The sequence below is a fragment of the Synchiropus splendidus genome, chromosome 1 (assembly GCF_027744825.2).
Source record: "Synchiropus splendidus isolate RoL2022-P1 chromosome 1, RoL_Sspl_1.0, whole genome shotgun sequence".
NCBI classification, from domain to species: domain Eukaryota; kingdom Metazoa; phylum Chordata; class Actinopteri; order Syngnathiformes; family Callionymidae; genus Synchiropus; species Synchiropus splendidus.
The window spans coordinates 26,997,139-27,012,668 of record NC_071334.1 but is presented as its reverse complement, the minus strand read 5'-3'; the positions used below and the strand labels follow the sequence as shown (position 1 = coordinate 27,012,668).

At 42.0% G+C, this 15,530-nt stretch overlaps 1 protein-coding gene across 4 annotated transcripts; it reads left to right on the top strand.

Moving 5' to 3' along the window:
* The first annotated feature begins 383 nt into the window (after window positions 1-383).
* sec24c (SEC24 homolog C, COPII coat complex component) lies at window positions 384-15,364 on the top strand. 4 transcript variants are annotated; one of them, XM_053876423.1, is made up of 25 exons: window positions 384-539; window positions 3,814-3,992; window positions 4,187-4,267; window positions 4,720-4,846; window positions 5,660-5,826; window positions 5,911-6,621; window positions 6,692-6,828; window positions 8,418-8,486; window positions 9,438-9,546; window positions 9,770-9,897; window positions 10,228-10,366; window positions 10,445-10,560; window positions 10,845-10,969; window positions 11,205-11,396; window positions 11,458-11,551; window positions 11,680-11,796; window positions 11,929-12,099; window positions 12,168-12,264; window positions 12,338-12,483; window positions 13,039-13,177; window positions 13,253-13,371; window positions 13,537-13,716; window positions 13,843-14,028; window positions 14,317-14,406; window positions 14,479-15,364. In XM_053876423.1, exons 2-25 carry the CDS (start codon window positions 3,833-3,835, stop codon window positions 14,617-14,619), a joined length of 3,741 nt encoding a protein of 1,246 aa, XP_053732398.1. In that variant the 5' UTR covers window positions 384-539; window positions 3,814-3,832; the 3' UTR covers window positions 14,620-15,364. The 4 variants fall into 4 exon arrangements, with proteins under 4 accessions (XP_053732398.1, XP_053732419.1, XP_053732408.1 ...); XM_053876444.1 differs by lacking the exon at window positions 4,187-4,267; XM_053876433.1 differs by lacking the exon at window positions 8,418-8,486.
* Window positions 15,365-15,530: the final 166 nt, after the last annotated feature.

Sequence of the window (15,530 nt, the reverse complement as noted above, 5' to 3'; positions counted from 1 at the left end):
TGAGCATTTCAGGCTGAGTAACATGCACTAGGATCTGAAAGAACTAGCTGAACTTTATTATTTGTTCCAGTTAAAATCTTGTGTCTTACAGTTTGGGTCACAAATTTAATTATTTTCATTTAAAACAACCTTTTTAAAGAGTTATTTTTGTTGATCCGCTGTCTTGGTTAAATGAGGAATGGCTGGTTTGTGACTCAGAAATGTTAGTTGTTCCAATATGAAAGATACGGAGGATGACTCTTACGTTTTTACGGTCGTACTTAATTTAAAAAGGAAAAGGACACACGTTTAATTAAAACCATGGACGATGTAGGAGAATTACCTCTGCGGGCAGCAGAGGCGCAGTGAACGGAGGAAGTCGTCACAGCCCGTGTCCGGATGTGGACGTGGCACAGTCGCACAGTAGTTCCGCTGGATGTCCGCCGCTGGAACCTGGATTAGTGAGCAACACCTCGGGACAGCTTCACACTTTACCGCATTTCGGGTCCGACATTTAGCCCCGTGCGGAAGACGGTCGTATCACTCACCAAGTATCGGAGGTGGGTCCAGAATTAGTTCTGATAAATGTCGAAGCATTTCCTCCCTTTTGACTAGGAATTAGCTTCTATGCTAATGCTAACGCTAGCTGCCTGTCATTAGCTGTTGTACTGTAGCTTCGGCCAGCTGATTGAATGCTATCGCTGTCACAACTGCTGGCGCTAAACTTAACTCTAAATTTAGTTTTTGTTTGCTCTGACATTCGGCCGAACTCCCCGTTTTACCATGTGATTTATTGTACTGAGGCCGGAGAGCATCCAAGCGCTAACTTTGACGAGTGTTTTGAAAGGGTTTGTTTGCCAACGCAAGTCAGTGTGCTAATGCGGCATTTGTAGCATCGGTCAGGTACCTGTCCCGGTGAATGGAAACCTTAGCTTGTGACCACGCTTTATTTTCCCTTTCACTTCTTCACCAGCAGGCCGCCTGATGTAGTTTATTCGGCCCGGTTTAGTAAACAGAAGCATCGCTCTGGCGATTGTATTTCTCGGTGTAGTACCTGCTGCACTGATGAATTATTTAAAGGCCTCACTCGTCTGTCTGTCAATTGATCCTCAACAAACTGTTATGCACACACATGTACAATAAGGAGAAAAGATCTTGTATGAATTCGCCGTTGTAGTCGAAACCACTGACAAGTATGATACGAAATGCAACACTGGTATTCTGTTTGTTTGTAGTGGTCTTGGTCACAGTAAACTAACAGAACGATGTATTACTCACCAGATAAAACACTTAACACTGAAAATACCATGTTCATTAAGTGTTATAAGATTGTTTACTTTTCCTGCCTTCTCTCATGAGCTGCATTTTCATGAAATTGGGCTGTGCCCAAGTCAAGTGTTTTTCATTTTTGATGGTGATTTCTCAACAAGTTTGCCCTCAATGTTTCCTAAATCGCTTTTAGACTACTTGTACAAAAGGCAGTTTGTGATGTATGGTCTAGCCAAACACACGGTTGTCGAAAATTATCTCTCTCGAACCTTCCAGTTATCTCCACGTGAACCAAAAGGCTCATTCACTGGCTTTTAGCTCCTTCCTATTGGTCATGCAATCTAAATTCTGTCTAAATTGAACATCTGTTTGGACTGTATGTAAGATGAACACCTTACACTGATCAACCCACGTCTGGAAACCTTTGTCCCAACTTGGCCTCAACCTGGGGTCTTGAAAGTGTACTTACTCAGCCTACCGTTGTGTTGGTTGTGTTAAAGACAAAATTAGAGCCTGTAGATAGCAGACAATACACGTTCCTTTACTACATTTCTATTTATTGCAAGTTTTTTTCTATTTTACCTCTTTGAATATCACGTATTTGGCATCAAAACCTTTTGTCTTCTGTGAGTATTTACTTTCCACGAATACAACTTCCACCCTTGGAAGTGTGTATACGTGGGTCCTTAGCAAGTCACTGACACTTCATTTGATTGCTCTCTCTGTGCCGTGTCGGTGTTGACAGCAGCAGGCAGGATGCAAATATAGTCCCGACTGTGTGCCTTTCCAAATCATAGAAGGCCACAGTGTCTGAGAAAGACACAACTGTCAATAAAGTGACTGTATGAAACATGGTCCTTATTGCATAGGAATGAAAATTAGGATAGTGACGCATGCTGAAACAGAAATGTGTTGCTTTGCACGTTGGAATTTGTGTCATGTAATTGTGCACTGAATCTGCAAATTATATTTGAAGGAAATAGTAAGCTAATCTAAATGCATTGATTCTTTACAGAATTTCAGTCTCAGTCGTATACTGTATGTAACATACAATCAACTACTGTTTCAAAAAACGTCTCAGTCGTTTCCAGACTAAGTGGTGATTTGTGATTGTAGTAGGACTCCATTGTCTCATGATCACATTATAAGGTAGAGGGCAATGGCCTAAATTAGTGACCCAAGTAAATCAATACTGTTACTTTGTCAAAATCCACAAGCAGGGCAACTTTTGGCAAGAAGTAAAAAAAACTTATGCTTTGATATCAACAATTATAAATTCCCTGGTTCTAAAAGCAAATAATTTGAGGCTTGTTTAGGATTTAGCTGTATTTAAAAAAAAAATCAGTTTTAATAAGTCATGTCTTTTAATGGTATGTTTATCAATCAGCTGGCTCCCCAAACTTCTGAAGCGATATTTTACTGTTTGAAATGGATTTCTGACGTTTGGAAAGGAAAGCAAAAGGCTTGTCAAACGTAGACCTAGCCTAGCTACCTTCTTTAGACCACTTATTTGATATATATGCTATATACTCTCCATGAAAGGATTATTTGGGATTATAAGGGATCACTGATATGTTGTATGAACTATGGTGGCAAAATGAAGCTTGCAGTCAGAATGTGGGAACTAGAAAACAACATTATTTATTCATGAAATGGCTGTTAGAGTAGCCGTATAATGTGAATGTTGCTAATTTATAAATGGTCATATTTTTGCTGACAAGAATGGGGGGAAAACATTGTGCTTGTGTTGATAGCTCTTGGTTATCTGCGGGTGTGTCAGGTCAACATAAATGTATGTCAAGGTGTTGTCTTGAAACCCGGAAATGGCACTGTTGAATACATGCCGTACAGTTAGGAGTCAGGAGGATACACATTTGCTCTTGAATTTAAGAACAATGAAGACAGATAATTCAGGATTCTGCTTGAATTTGCTCCTTATTGAACCATCCCAGGGGTTTGCTCTCAGAGTGTATTTTTCAGAGGTGGTCAGGAATGGGGTCAATTGGATGGGCAAGATTAGGAAGAGCAACAGTGAAGTGCAGCTTAATCCCTCTGGTGTAAGGAGGAAGAAGGAAATAAGTAACATTTCGATATCGAATGAGTTTATTTGTGCAGGAAACTGTAATTAGTTTTACCTAATTACTTATTCACTGTTTAAAAATCTATTAGGACCAAATCTACCCACAATGTAATTCACTGGAATTACAGTACATTTACTCATTCATTCTGATCATGCTCCCCAGTGGTCATAAAATGGGTTTGTAGCTGGACTACTGGACTTTTACCTTGGACCTAACACTTCTTGTGCTTGTGCCACAACATCACAAAAGCATATTTGTTTGAGATGTGGAGTTGATGTCGATCCCCAGACCTCTTGAGACTGTTCAATTTCATGCAGTTGGACAACATGTCTTTCAGAGTTTTGATTTATATTGTCATATTTGTCAGTGTTTGATCAAAGCTGATCATGCAACCTATAACGACAATTTTGATATTATTATATTTTTTATTTTCTTGGTGTCTATTTTTCTCTGAGCTGATTTTGAGAGATATTTTGTCATCCAGCTTTAGGAATGAATTGAGGATGAATGTTAACCAACACACTCCGATGGCCTCTCCCTATGGCCAGCCACAACCTGGCTATGGTCAGCCCACATATGCGCCGCTGGATGGTGGGTATCCGGCTCCCTACATGCCCTACAACAGCCCTGCTATAGGCTACCAGCCTGGTGCCCCACCACAGGGTGAGTGCTGATAAAATGTTCTTTTTTGTACTTGTTTTGTTATTCTTTACAGATGTTTGCCAGTGACCACGTTACTAACAACTGTCTCTGTCATACAAAATGATCACAGTATTGCACTCGCATTTCTTCATCCCCCTAAATATCTCCCTACATCTCTCTCTCGCTGTATTTGTCTTCACCTTCTTATATTTCAGGTTATCCTTCTTTCTCAAGCTTTCCCTCTAAGGCTGTGGCAGCCAACCCTGCCTCTGACCTTCCCTCCCCTCTTGACTTGGGTAACCTCTTTTTCTCATTTCACTTTTCATGTGCTCTGCAGTCACCAAATGCCCTCTGGTTCTTGTTCTTCATGTGATTAAGTTAAAAGGAAAGCACCTGGATTACACTGTTTCTTTGTGGATTGTGATTTGGAGTGCGTACCTTTTAAGTATCTAAATATCACAGGACAGGAAGGAGCAGCATCCTCAGTGCAAAGGCAGTTGATATTTACCTAAATTCACAATACTAAATGCACTGTCACCAAAATGTGACAACTTAAGGATTAAACTGATATTGTCATCAGTTTTGCTTGTTGTCTTGCTAATGTCTGTGTAAATAGATACTTTGAATGAGTTGAAAAAGATGAAATACTTGGTTGTCTTTCTTTTGTTGTGGCTCTCTCAGTGTCGCAATAACAAAATATTATTCATTTATGTTCATATTGTTTCATTATTTGATCTTTGCCTTTTAGGTCCTGCAAGGGGTCCACCCTCTGCAGCCCCACCTCCAGTGTCAGCCCCACAAATGTACAATCAGTACAGTCACAATTCAGCAGATGTACAGAATGGACCGCCGACTATGACTCAGGCTCCACCGAGGTAAAAATGGGAATTATTGTTAAGACATACAATTTGGCCTCCTTGGGCATCCTGTAAAGTTGAGTCATATTTTGAGGTCTTATTTATCATGTTTTATTATAGTTCATCTATGTTTGCTTGTCAGAAATTCCTTTTGTGGTTAAAAAAATGTGAGCAGGATAAGCATCTTTTTCTACTAGTAACACTTTGTCCCTTGTAATTTTTTTGATTTTTAATAGAACCAATGACTACGCACCAAGTATAGTTGCTCAATGAGTACTATGCACCCTGAAGAGAACAAAATATAAATAAAAAGAAAACATAGTCTAAATCAGCATTTTTTAATATGACTTGCATTGTTTGTTGCCTTGTCATCTATCCACCTTTCAATGATGCATTACAAACTGAGCCACATTCAATTTTCCCAGTGTGTTGTCTGTCTCTCACTGACTAGCTAATTTAAGCATTGAGCTTTACCATGCTTTCCTGCTCCGACTATGTGTGTGTTGGAAGACACCCATATAATGTGTGAACAGCAAAGTTGGACGTCTGAGGACTTAATGCTAGTCCAGTCCACGGACACAGCGGCGCAGGTGCACTATTACTGGACAGCCGACAACCGAAAACAAACAATTATAGTCCTGCATTAACGTAATCCACAGTCACTCTGGTTAAATTAATGGCGGGTTCGCTAAGTGTGGTGTGTGTGTGTGTCAAAGATTGACAAGACCGAGAAGACAGTGGACGAGCAGCGGCAGTTTTGGGAAACAACACTGAAACTGTCTTGACACCGAGTGTGAACTTACAACAAGCGCTGTCATTTGTCTGCTGCAGGCCTGCCATGTCTCAGCCATACAACCAGGGTGCCGTTAACTTGTCTGGTCCACGGCCCAACTTTCCTCAACAATACGGACAACCACCCACAATGCAACAGGTCACCAACCAGATGACTGGGATGCAGATTACACCCGGGCCTCAGACATCTGCTGGGCCAGGCTATGGTAAACCTTATTATTAACGCAGAGAGGTGAACTGTGGCGTAAACATTTTTTAAATTTATATCTCACTTTCTTGTCTCTCCTCAGCACCTCCTCCTATTTCTCAACCCCCTGGGCCAACCGCTTTCTCAAGTCCTCCTCCAACATCTTTCACTCAGTCCCAAACTCTGCCTTGCTCTGCTGCTTCCCAACCGCCACCAGCCAGCGGTTCCGTAACTACCCAGCAATATTATGGCGGTCCACCTCAATCTCAGCAACCTTACAACTCTCTTCCCCCTACCTCCCAACCGCAGTTCACCTCCCAAGCACCCCTGCCTCCATCCTCACAACAAGGGTTTTCTAACTCACACTACTCTGCTCCAGTGCCTCCACCCACACAAGCCCCTGCTGTGTCACAACCACAGCAATCCCCCCCTCCTGCTCAGCCACCCTTTTCCTCATCACTTCCACCTGTCAGCCAACCTGCCTTCAATTCTGGCCCACCCTCAGCGGCACAGAGCTCTTTTCCACCCAGACCACCTCCTACCATCTCCCAACCTGGGTCTTATCCTCCTCCTGGTCCTCCATCAGCTTCAGTTCCCCCAGGTGTATACCCTGGTCCAATTCCACCTCAGCCAACCCCATCACAACCATCACCTTACCACTCAGGTCCCCCTCCTCCTCAAGCTCAAATGCCTCCCACGTCAATGGCTCAAAGCAGCCATATGCCTCCAGTGGGTCCCCCTGGAGCTCTACCACGCCAGCCACAAACTACCAGCCAGCCAGGCATGCCAGGCGGGTTTCCTCCCCAGCAAAATGGTGAGGATTTTTTTTGTAATTTCATAGTGCCATCACTGCACGACACTTCATGTTTTTTTCTTTTCTCCAGGGGCATTTGGGCAGGTAAGAGCCCCTCAGCCAGGCTATGCAGGCCCATATCCTGGCCAGCCTAACTACGGAGCTCCTGCACCAGCTCCTGCAGCACCTGCTCCAAAAAAACTTGACCCAAATGCCATTCCTAGCCCGGTGAGTAGTCTAAACTTCAATATAACTTTGCTGCCCAAAATAAATAAATAAACAAATGAATTTATTAATTAATCATCAGATATGTAGCTCTGTCAAAACCTATTTCTCAAATGTGTATCTTTTAGATTTGTCCGTGCAAACACAATATGTTAAAAAAATTATGCACCTTCAAAATGTACTAAGAAATATAAAGCAAATTCCAAAAATGCAAGACTACGTTTTCCTGCTGTGAAAAAAACTAGTATAAATTTGTATATTAAAATATTTTAAATGATCACATGTATCTCAAAGCCATATTTAATTCGAGAGAAAATGAACAACTTTAAAATATACAAAGCCCAAATATTCCTGGCAAATAAAGTCACAGTCCCAGCAATTCTGTTGCATAGGAAAAAATGAATCGGGAGAAAGATTAGTCTGCCAGGCATTTGTGCTCTATCTAATGACACGGGACCATCAACAGGTGGCAAAGTAGCTCACTAACTTAGTCTCACACATTCTTTTGTTTGTTACGTTTTTTTTTGGGTTTTTTTTACATGTACCGTAATTTTCTATTTTCTCATCCCTTATTTCCTGCTTCTCAACCTTTCCATCACCCTCAGTTTTTCTTGTCTTCATCATCAACTTTTCTACGCCTTTTGATTCTCACATGATTTAGGGCATCTGTCAATCTATTTCTTGTTTTTTTTTCTCTTCAAACTTGTTTTTATCCTCATCACTTTCCCACTTTCATAGTGTCCCACTTAGTTCCTCATGCCAACATTTGACCTATTCTTATCCTTCCTGATGTACTCTTAACTATCCTTGATGTTAAAAATGACTATATGTTGTAAATATTGTATATGAGCACACACATCTCAAAACAAATAGTTCAGTACAGTCCTTTTTTATAGAAGTATTTTTCAGATCTTTTAAAATGCATCTAGTAATTTTATTTGTAGTTTTGATCCTAACAAGGATGTCTTAATATGTGTGGAACGTTTTGTACTTGCTCAGCTGCTAATCTGTTTGGTGAACTGTCTTTTCTTAGCGTTTGTAAGTAACCATGTGAAAGAAATTGGAATTGAGAAAAGGAAGTTTTTATTCAGTTGCTCTGACCTTCAAGGTAATAGTTATCTAAATTAAATATTTCTGTAATATAATATAGTGTATAATAAAGTGTATTGAATATTGTATTTGACTACACTATCATTTCTACTGTAATTGCCGCGACTAAAACTTATGCAGGGAAGCGAAGGTTATGGTTATCGCTAAAAGTCAACACAAAACCATTGTACAGCTGTGGCTATATACAGTACAATGGCTATGCAGTGACCGACTTGTCTGTGCGTATGTGTAAAAACGTGATGAGAATGATCCTCTCCCTTAAGGTCAATACTGTAACTGTAACTGAGTGTAATGTCCGCGCTGACTTCCCTGCAGTTAACCAATCTATACTAATCAGTACTGCTCGGCTCCTCTTGAATGACAACTGTTCCTGCTGCAGCTTGGCTCATTCCTCTCTTCTCACACTCTTTTTATCTTTCATTCTTTTTTTATCGCATTGTCCCGACTTGCACAATTTGCTGGACAAACGTTTGAATGTAAAGCAAGCGTCTGACATGCCGGCTGTGCAGAAATCAAGACATAGAATAGATCCAGACGCTATCCCCAGTCCAGTAAGTTTCCTGTGTGACTGTCTCTTCCTCCTCTTCTTCACTGCCTCTTATGCTTGCTTTTCATGTCCTATATCTGAATACTGACCTGCCAAACCCTGTCACTGATGGGAATGTAGATTTTAATTACATATACTAACTTGAGCGTAGAATTGCTTCAGCCTTACCCATGGTGAATGTGATGTTTAACTTAACTCAAACAACTCAGCCTTTCCCAGCATGGCAATACATGATCATCAGCAACAACACACATCATGTACACTGATATACCCTCAGCTTCACAAGCAGGCCTGTGCAACAATTTGCGTGCACATATAACACAGAATAAAAATTATGATTATACTTGATGATATCTAATAAACGTTTTGAGCACCAGAATCCACTGCATGATCGGATGAAACACAGAAGTCTTACTTGGGGAAGTGCAAAACTGTTATTATGAAGCTTCCCTTTAATTTTAATGTACAAGGCTAATATATTTCTATCAATTATTTATTTGTGGCCGCCTTATATTTTGAATAACTAAGATGATTTTCTATTAACCTTTCCTTTCCATTCATCACTGCTATGTACTGAAGCTAATCATTCTACCTATAATACTGTTCAATGTTATCTGTTTGTCTAGAGTATGGTACTCTATTTGGACAAACAGATAATTCTTGGATCCTTACCATTGTCACTAGTTCAGGGGTTTCATTTGATTTGTGTCATTATCAATTGAATCTGCTTAATCCTGGGCATGAGCTTTTACCATCTGTTACTTGACTAGTTGGGGGAAAGGTTTCCTTTTAAATCTGGTTAAAAGACTTGAGTCTGTACTGTCAGTTTGGTTGTGCTGCATTCCTCCTCTGCATGGGTGTTAGATAGTCCTTCTTCAGAACTTGAGATAGTGGGTTTGTGTACTGGTGCCACATACATGCATTAACTGTTTTTGCTATCTATTCTAACATTTAGATCCAAGTAATTGAAGATGACAAGGCCAAGATCACTGAGCCTTTCACCACCGGTGTCAGAGGCCAGGTGCCACCTCTTGTCACCACTAATTTCCATGTTAGAGACCAAGGTGAGTACTATTGGTCACAATACTGTCTAATGAAGAAACAGTCTTGGTGCATATGTTGTACTGTTTTTACAGAAACAGTCCCCTTCAGTACCATCAATACAATTGAGTCTATTGACACAATTTATTCGTGATGCAAAGTGCGATTACATTTTAAAGTCATATAGATTAATCCAAATACTGTTTGCATGGCCATCCAACACATTTTTGTGATCTTTACCTTCAGGTAATGCCAGTCCCCGGTTCATCCGCTGCACAGCCTACAACATGCCTTGCACCGCCGATATGGCCAAGCAGTCCCAGGTGCCACTGGCTGCAGTCATCAAACCTCTTGCAACCCTGCCGCCAGATGAGGTGATTTGTGTAGTGATTATTTATAGGTTGATGTGAATGTGAAAATTCCAAAATAAGTCATTTCAATATGTAACAGCTGTAGCACCAAAGAGCAACCTTATAACCTTATGTAATTAATCAGATACAACAGACAGAACACCACTTTTAGCAGCATATCTTCATCTTGTTGTAGTAGCTCTTGTCTGCAATAAGAATACACCAAGTCAAGCCACCTCGAACCTGTTTTGTGTGACATTATTTATGCTTGGAAATCACTGTGTCATTCTTAATTGTGATGATGGAATCATGGAATTTCATCATCAAACAACTGCCTCACTCTTCTTCATCCAGAGTCCCCCATATCTGGTGGATCACGGGGAGTCCGGCCCAATCCGTTGCAACCGCTGCAAGGCTTACATGTGTCCATACATGCAGTTCATTGAGGGGGGGCGTCGCTTCCAGTGTGGCTTCTGTAGTTGTGTCACAGAAGGTATTTAAATCTAATTTTATAATTTTTCTTTACCAAAGGTGTCTTGTCTAACACTTGTCTACTCTTGTCTGTTCCTAGTTCCTCCACATTATTTCCAGCATCTGGACCACACTGGGAAAAGGGTTGACTGCTATGACAGACCAGAACTTTCGCTGGGCAGCTATGAGTTTCTGGCTACTGTTGATTATTGCAAAGTAAGTACAGACCCATGCAACTTTGGCAGTCAGACCATGGTCTATATATAACCCATTTTATGACCCCCTAAAACATGTGAATGATTGATTGCACTTAATAGAAAATGTAACTGCATACACATTAATTTTACTTTACATTTATGTACACTGCCTTTTTTGGCCCCATTTATATTAAGGCCTCATTTTTAATATTAAGTTGAGAAAATAAAGATTTTATTTTTCAATGAGTCAGTGAGTTATTTGTCAAAAGTTTTTTTTTAAATGCTTCTTTCTATCCTAAATAGAACAACAAACTTCCTGAAGCTCCGGCCTTCATATTCCTCATTGATGTATCCTACAATGCTGTTAAGAGTGGAATGGTCAACATGGTCTGTGAAGAACTCAAGAATCTCCTCGACTGCCTGCCTCGGTAAGAAGTAGAAACCTTTTATGCACAACATCTGTTGAAGTGAACTGACTTAAGACTAGGCATGGAGCGTTTTTCCAGTGAAAGCCTTGCATATTTTATTTATTTCTAGTATCCACATAATACAAACATTTAAATTGAATGTGTTGAATTGAAGTGGTTAGGATAAATTGCGGCAACTACAATTAAAAGGTGCTTGCAGTTTTTCTTTATTTTCTTATTTTCGTGTCCCTTTTAGAGAAAACCCAGAAGCAGACTCTGTGGTCCGTGTGGGCTTTGTCACCTACAACAAAGTGTTGCACTTCTACAATGTCAAGTCCAGCCTGGCCCAACCGCAGATGTTGGTGGTGTCTGATGTGTCGGATATGTTTGTACCACTTCTGGATGGTTTCCTGGTGAACGTGAACGAGAGCCGGCTAGTTATCGAGAGGTAAGCAGACAAATAACATGTTAGGCACATTTTGGAGACTCATGTGTTTTATGGTTTGTAGTTTGCTGGATCAGATTCCTAAAATGTTTGCGGACACCAGGGAGACCGAGACAGTTTTTGGACCTGTCATCCAGGCAGGGCTGGAGGCACTGAAGGTAACATTCTGGGGTTCTAATAAACAATGTTGTATGTGTAAAGATACAGAAGACTGTCATCCTCAGTAATGGATTTATTCGAATCCTGTGGTATCAGAGGTTCATTAAAACTGTTTTGACCTTCTCAGGCAGCAGATTGTGCAGGAAAGCTGTTCATGTTCCACACGTCCTTGCCAATTGCTGAGGCTCCAGGAAAATTGAAGAACAGGGAAGACAAGAAGCTGGTTGGCACTGATAAGGAAAAGGTGAACATAAATTTGATGAGTGTTTTTAACTGTGTCAAATTTTTAAAATTCTGTGCTTGAGAGTAGAAAGACGTGTAATTTGCCTCGAAAGAGTTTAAAGGTCACATACGTTCTTTTCTCTGTCATTTGTAGTCACTATTTCAGCCTCAAGTCAACTTCTACAACACTCTGGCCAAAGAGTGTGTGGCTCAGGGCTGCTGTGTGGATCTCTTCCTTTTTCCCAACCAGTATGTGGATGTTGCCACGTTGGGGGTGGTACCAGTTTCCACTGGGGGGTCCATCTACAAGTACACCTACTTCCAGGTAGTATTATTGTATCAGAGGTAAATTGTGTCCATGAACACTCACGGTCTGGGTTTCCTCTACTGCAGGCTCAGTCAGACCAGGAGAGATTTCTAAATGACTTGAGGCGAGACGTTCAGAAACCTGTTGGCTTTGATGCAGTGATGAGAGTACGAACTAGCACAGGTGAGTTCTTGTTGCAGGCAAAGATGAGGTGATTTTCTCCCCGGCACATTTGTCATGCTCCGATTCTATTTAGGTATCAGAGCAACTGACTTTTTTGGCTCCTTCTTCATGAGCAACACCACTGATGTGGAGCTGGCAGGACTGGACTGTGACAAGGCTGTCACCGTTGAGTTCAAACACGACGACAAGCTCAGCGAGGAGACTGGTGCCCTGATGCAGGTCAGCACATATGAGAAACATTTTCAAACTTAACAAGGACCTCGTCTGCATTTCCAACTATTCTGATACATGTGTTTCAATCTCAGTTATTCACCTCGCTATTTTAAGTTTGGTGTGTGAGTCTCAGTGGTCCTGAAACTCCTAATGCCACCAGAACCCCTTTATGTTTGTGTTATCACGTGAAAGGCAACAAGGTGGAGGTTTTGGACCTAAAGCAGGGTGGGCCTGGTTGGTGTAAGCTAAAGTTAAACTCCTGCTAAACAAATTGGTTGCCATCTATCCATCTCTCTCTCTCTCTGGATGGATGGATGAATAGGTAGATGGATAGAGTAAAATTTGTGAGTTGTGCAAAAACATACTGAAAAGTTGCACAGCAGTTAAATAACATTTCAAAAGACACTTTATTCAGCAGGATAAGTCCCCTTTAAACATTTCTTTCAACTCAGAATCTAATGCCCTGAAGACACATTAACAGTCAGCTGTTTATTTGTGAGGTAGTCATTATTCCCAGAATGCTAGAGTTTGTCCATTGAGCACCTGGACTTCTGTTGGCAGTGTGCCGTGCTGTACACCAGCTGCAGCGGTCAGCGGCGTCTTCGCGTGCACAACATGGCCGTCAACTGTTGCTCTCAGCTGGCTGACCTGTATCGTAATTGCGAGACTGATACCATCATCAACTTCTTCTCAAAGTTCGGTGAGAATGACTGCACGTCACTGCGGACGGTTCCATGATTGACAGGATGACACTGATACATGTTCTGTGTTGCAGCGTTCCGTGGTGTCCTCAACAATCCCACCAAAGCGGTGAGGGAGACCTTAATAAACCAGTGTGCTCAGATACTGGCTTGCTACCGCAAGAACTGTTCCAGTCCTTCATCTACTGGACAGGTATGTGCGCAAATGAGCCAAAATGCTGTGTGTTATCAGCTGGTGCGGTTGGGTTGTTGTGGGAAGTTTCTCTTCATCGTCTCAACTGGCAACATCCGTTTCATGATGGTACTTTTTTGATAACTGAACAGATTATCAGACGTCAAGTTTTGTTTTGATTCCTAGCTAATTCTTCCCGAGTGCATGAAGTTGCTGCCAGTCTACCTGAACTGTGTGCTGAAGAGTGACATGCTTCTACCCGGAGCCCACGTCTCTCTGGACGACCGAGCCTATTTGAGGCAGCTGATCAGCTGCATGGACGTGGCGGAGACTCAGGTCTTCTTCTACCCCCGTCTGCTGCCCATGGTGAGGCTCCTGCTGTTATCTGAAGAGCATTGGTGACTCTTGCCCGGACGTCACATCTCACTTTCCTTCATGCAGTGTTAATGTACAAATACATTGCACAATCATGAATCTCAATGTTCATTGCAGATGAAGTTGGAAAGTGGCTCGTTGCCAGTGGCTGTCCGAGACTCTGAGGAGAGACTGTCCAAAGGTGGAGTGTATCTCCTGGAGACCGGTCTACACCTCTTCTTGTGGGTGGGAGCCAGTGCCCAACAGGAGTTGCTGCTGAACATCTTTGGTGTGTCCAGCTTTGGCCAGATCGACCCTGGCATGGTGAGTGCAGCCCGCCACCCTCACTCTCAACATTCGCCCAAATTTGTACGTGCACAAATGACTCACGCTTCTTCTGTCAGACTCACACCTGCACCGTTTCCTCATTACCTCAAGCTCTACTTTTGTATGGGCTCCTATCTTGACCTTTGAAGTCAAAGGTCACAGGCCTACCTCTCACCTTTAATCCAAGTCTCTCTCCTCTAACTCTCCAACTACACACCCCTACACTGCTACAAAGACTTGTGTCCCTCCCAACTGACCCTGTACCTCACTATATGGCTCTTCCAGACAAGTCTGCCAGTCCTAGACAACCCACTTTCTCAAAGACTGCATGAGATTGTCGAGTCTTTCCGAGGGCAGCGATCGAGATTCATGAAGGTAAGTTCTCTTCTTACTGGTCACCTCTCTTTGTCGTCCCTCGTTTTTGAACGTGAACCCCTCTCCTTGCAGCTGGTGGTGGTGAAGCAGGAAGACGGATCCGAGCTAATGTTCAAACACTTCCTGGTGGAGGACCAGAGCGTCAGCGGGGGAGCGTCTTATGTCGACTTCTTGTGTCACATGCACAAGGAGATCCGCCAGCTTCTCAGCTAGACATGCAGAGTCCCTCCAGAACTGTATGACCCCTCTGACCCTCCTGGGCACCTTTCACTATTGTGAAATAAGAAGCGCTTTATCTATAATATTTTTTAAAACTAATGAAATAAATCTGTCCTTGCTGTTGCTAAGATCAGCCAGCAGGTGGCGCATTCCCTGTGAAAGGTGAGAAGCAAATGATCAGTGAGAGTAACACTGCAGAGTAACACCTGACAGGCGAAGGCAATGTAAATACACAAACATATATGTATGCAACAGACTAGAGCAAGACGGCCAATGGCGACTCCGTGGTCATTCTAAAGCACTGAAGGCTGTTTGGGGCTTCAACAACCCTCCAATAGCAAACTCTTTTTATAAAACCGAGCCCAGACAGAGTGATGGATGACTAAATAATAACAGATAATGAATTAAATAATTGTAACTGTGTGGGTGTGTGTGCGCAATCATGTGCGTCGGTGTCAAGTTGACCCTGCACATGGCCCCGGAACAGAGGGATAAGCACCCCAACATACACACACACACACGATCAGTGAATTCAAATTTATCATTTTTGTGTTCTTTTTAATCATTGTGTTTGTTTGGCGTGTGCGAGTGTGTAATTCCCTCTGTTCCATCGTGACCGATTGACCGACCCGCCGTCTGTAATCTTTGTTTCCTTTTTTTTTTTTTTCTTTCATTTTTCTTTTGTTTTCTCATGGCCTCTTGGGACTGCTAATAAAATCATTGTTGAAAGTTACATTCAATGCATGTGTCGAGTAGACTGTTTTCTTTATGTAGAGAGATTGTTCATCTGTAAACAAGGCCCAAATCTATGTATTAGGAGGTTGCTGTTGCACTCTCTCTACCACCCTCTGTCTTTTCTGAGACTGCAGCGCCCCATGTGCAAGAGAAGGCGCGCCATTGGTGAG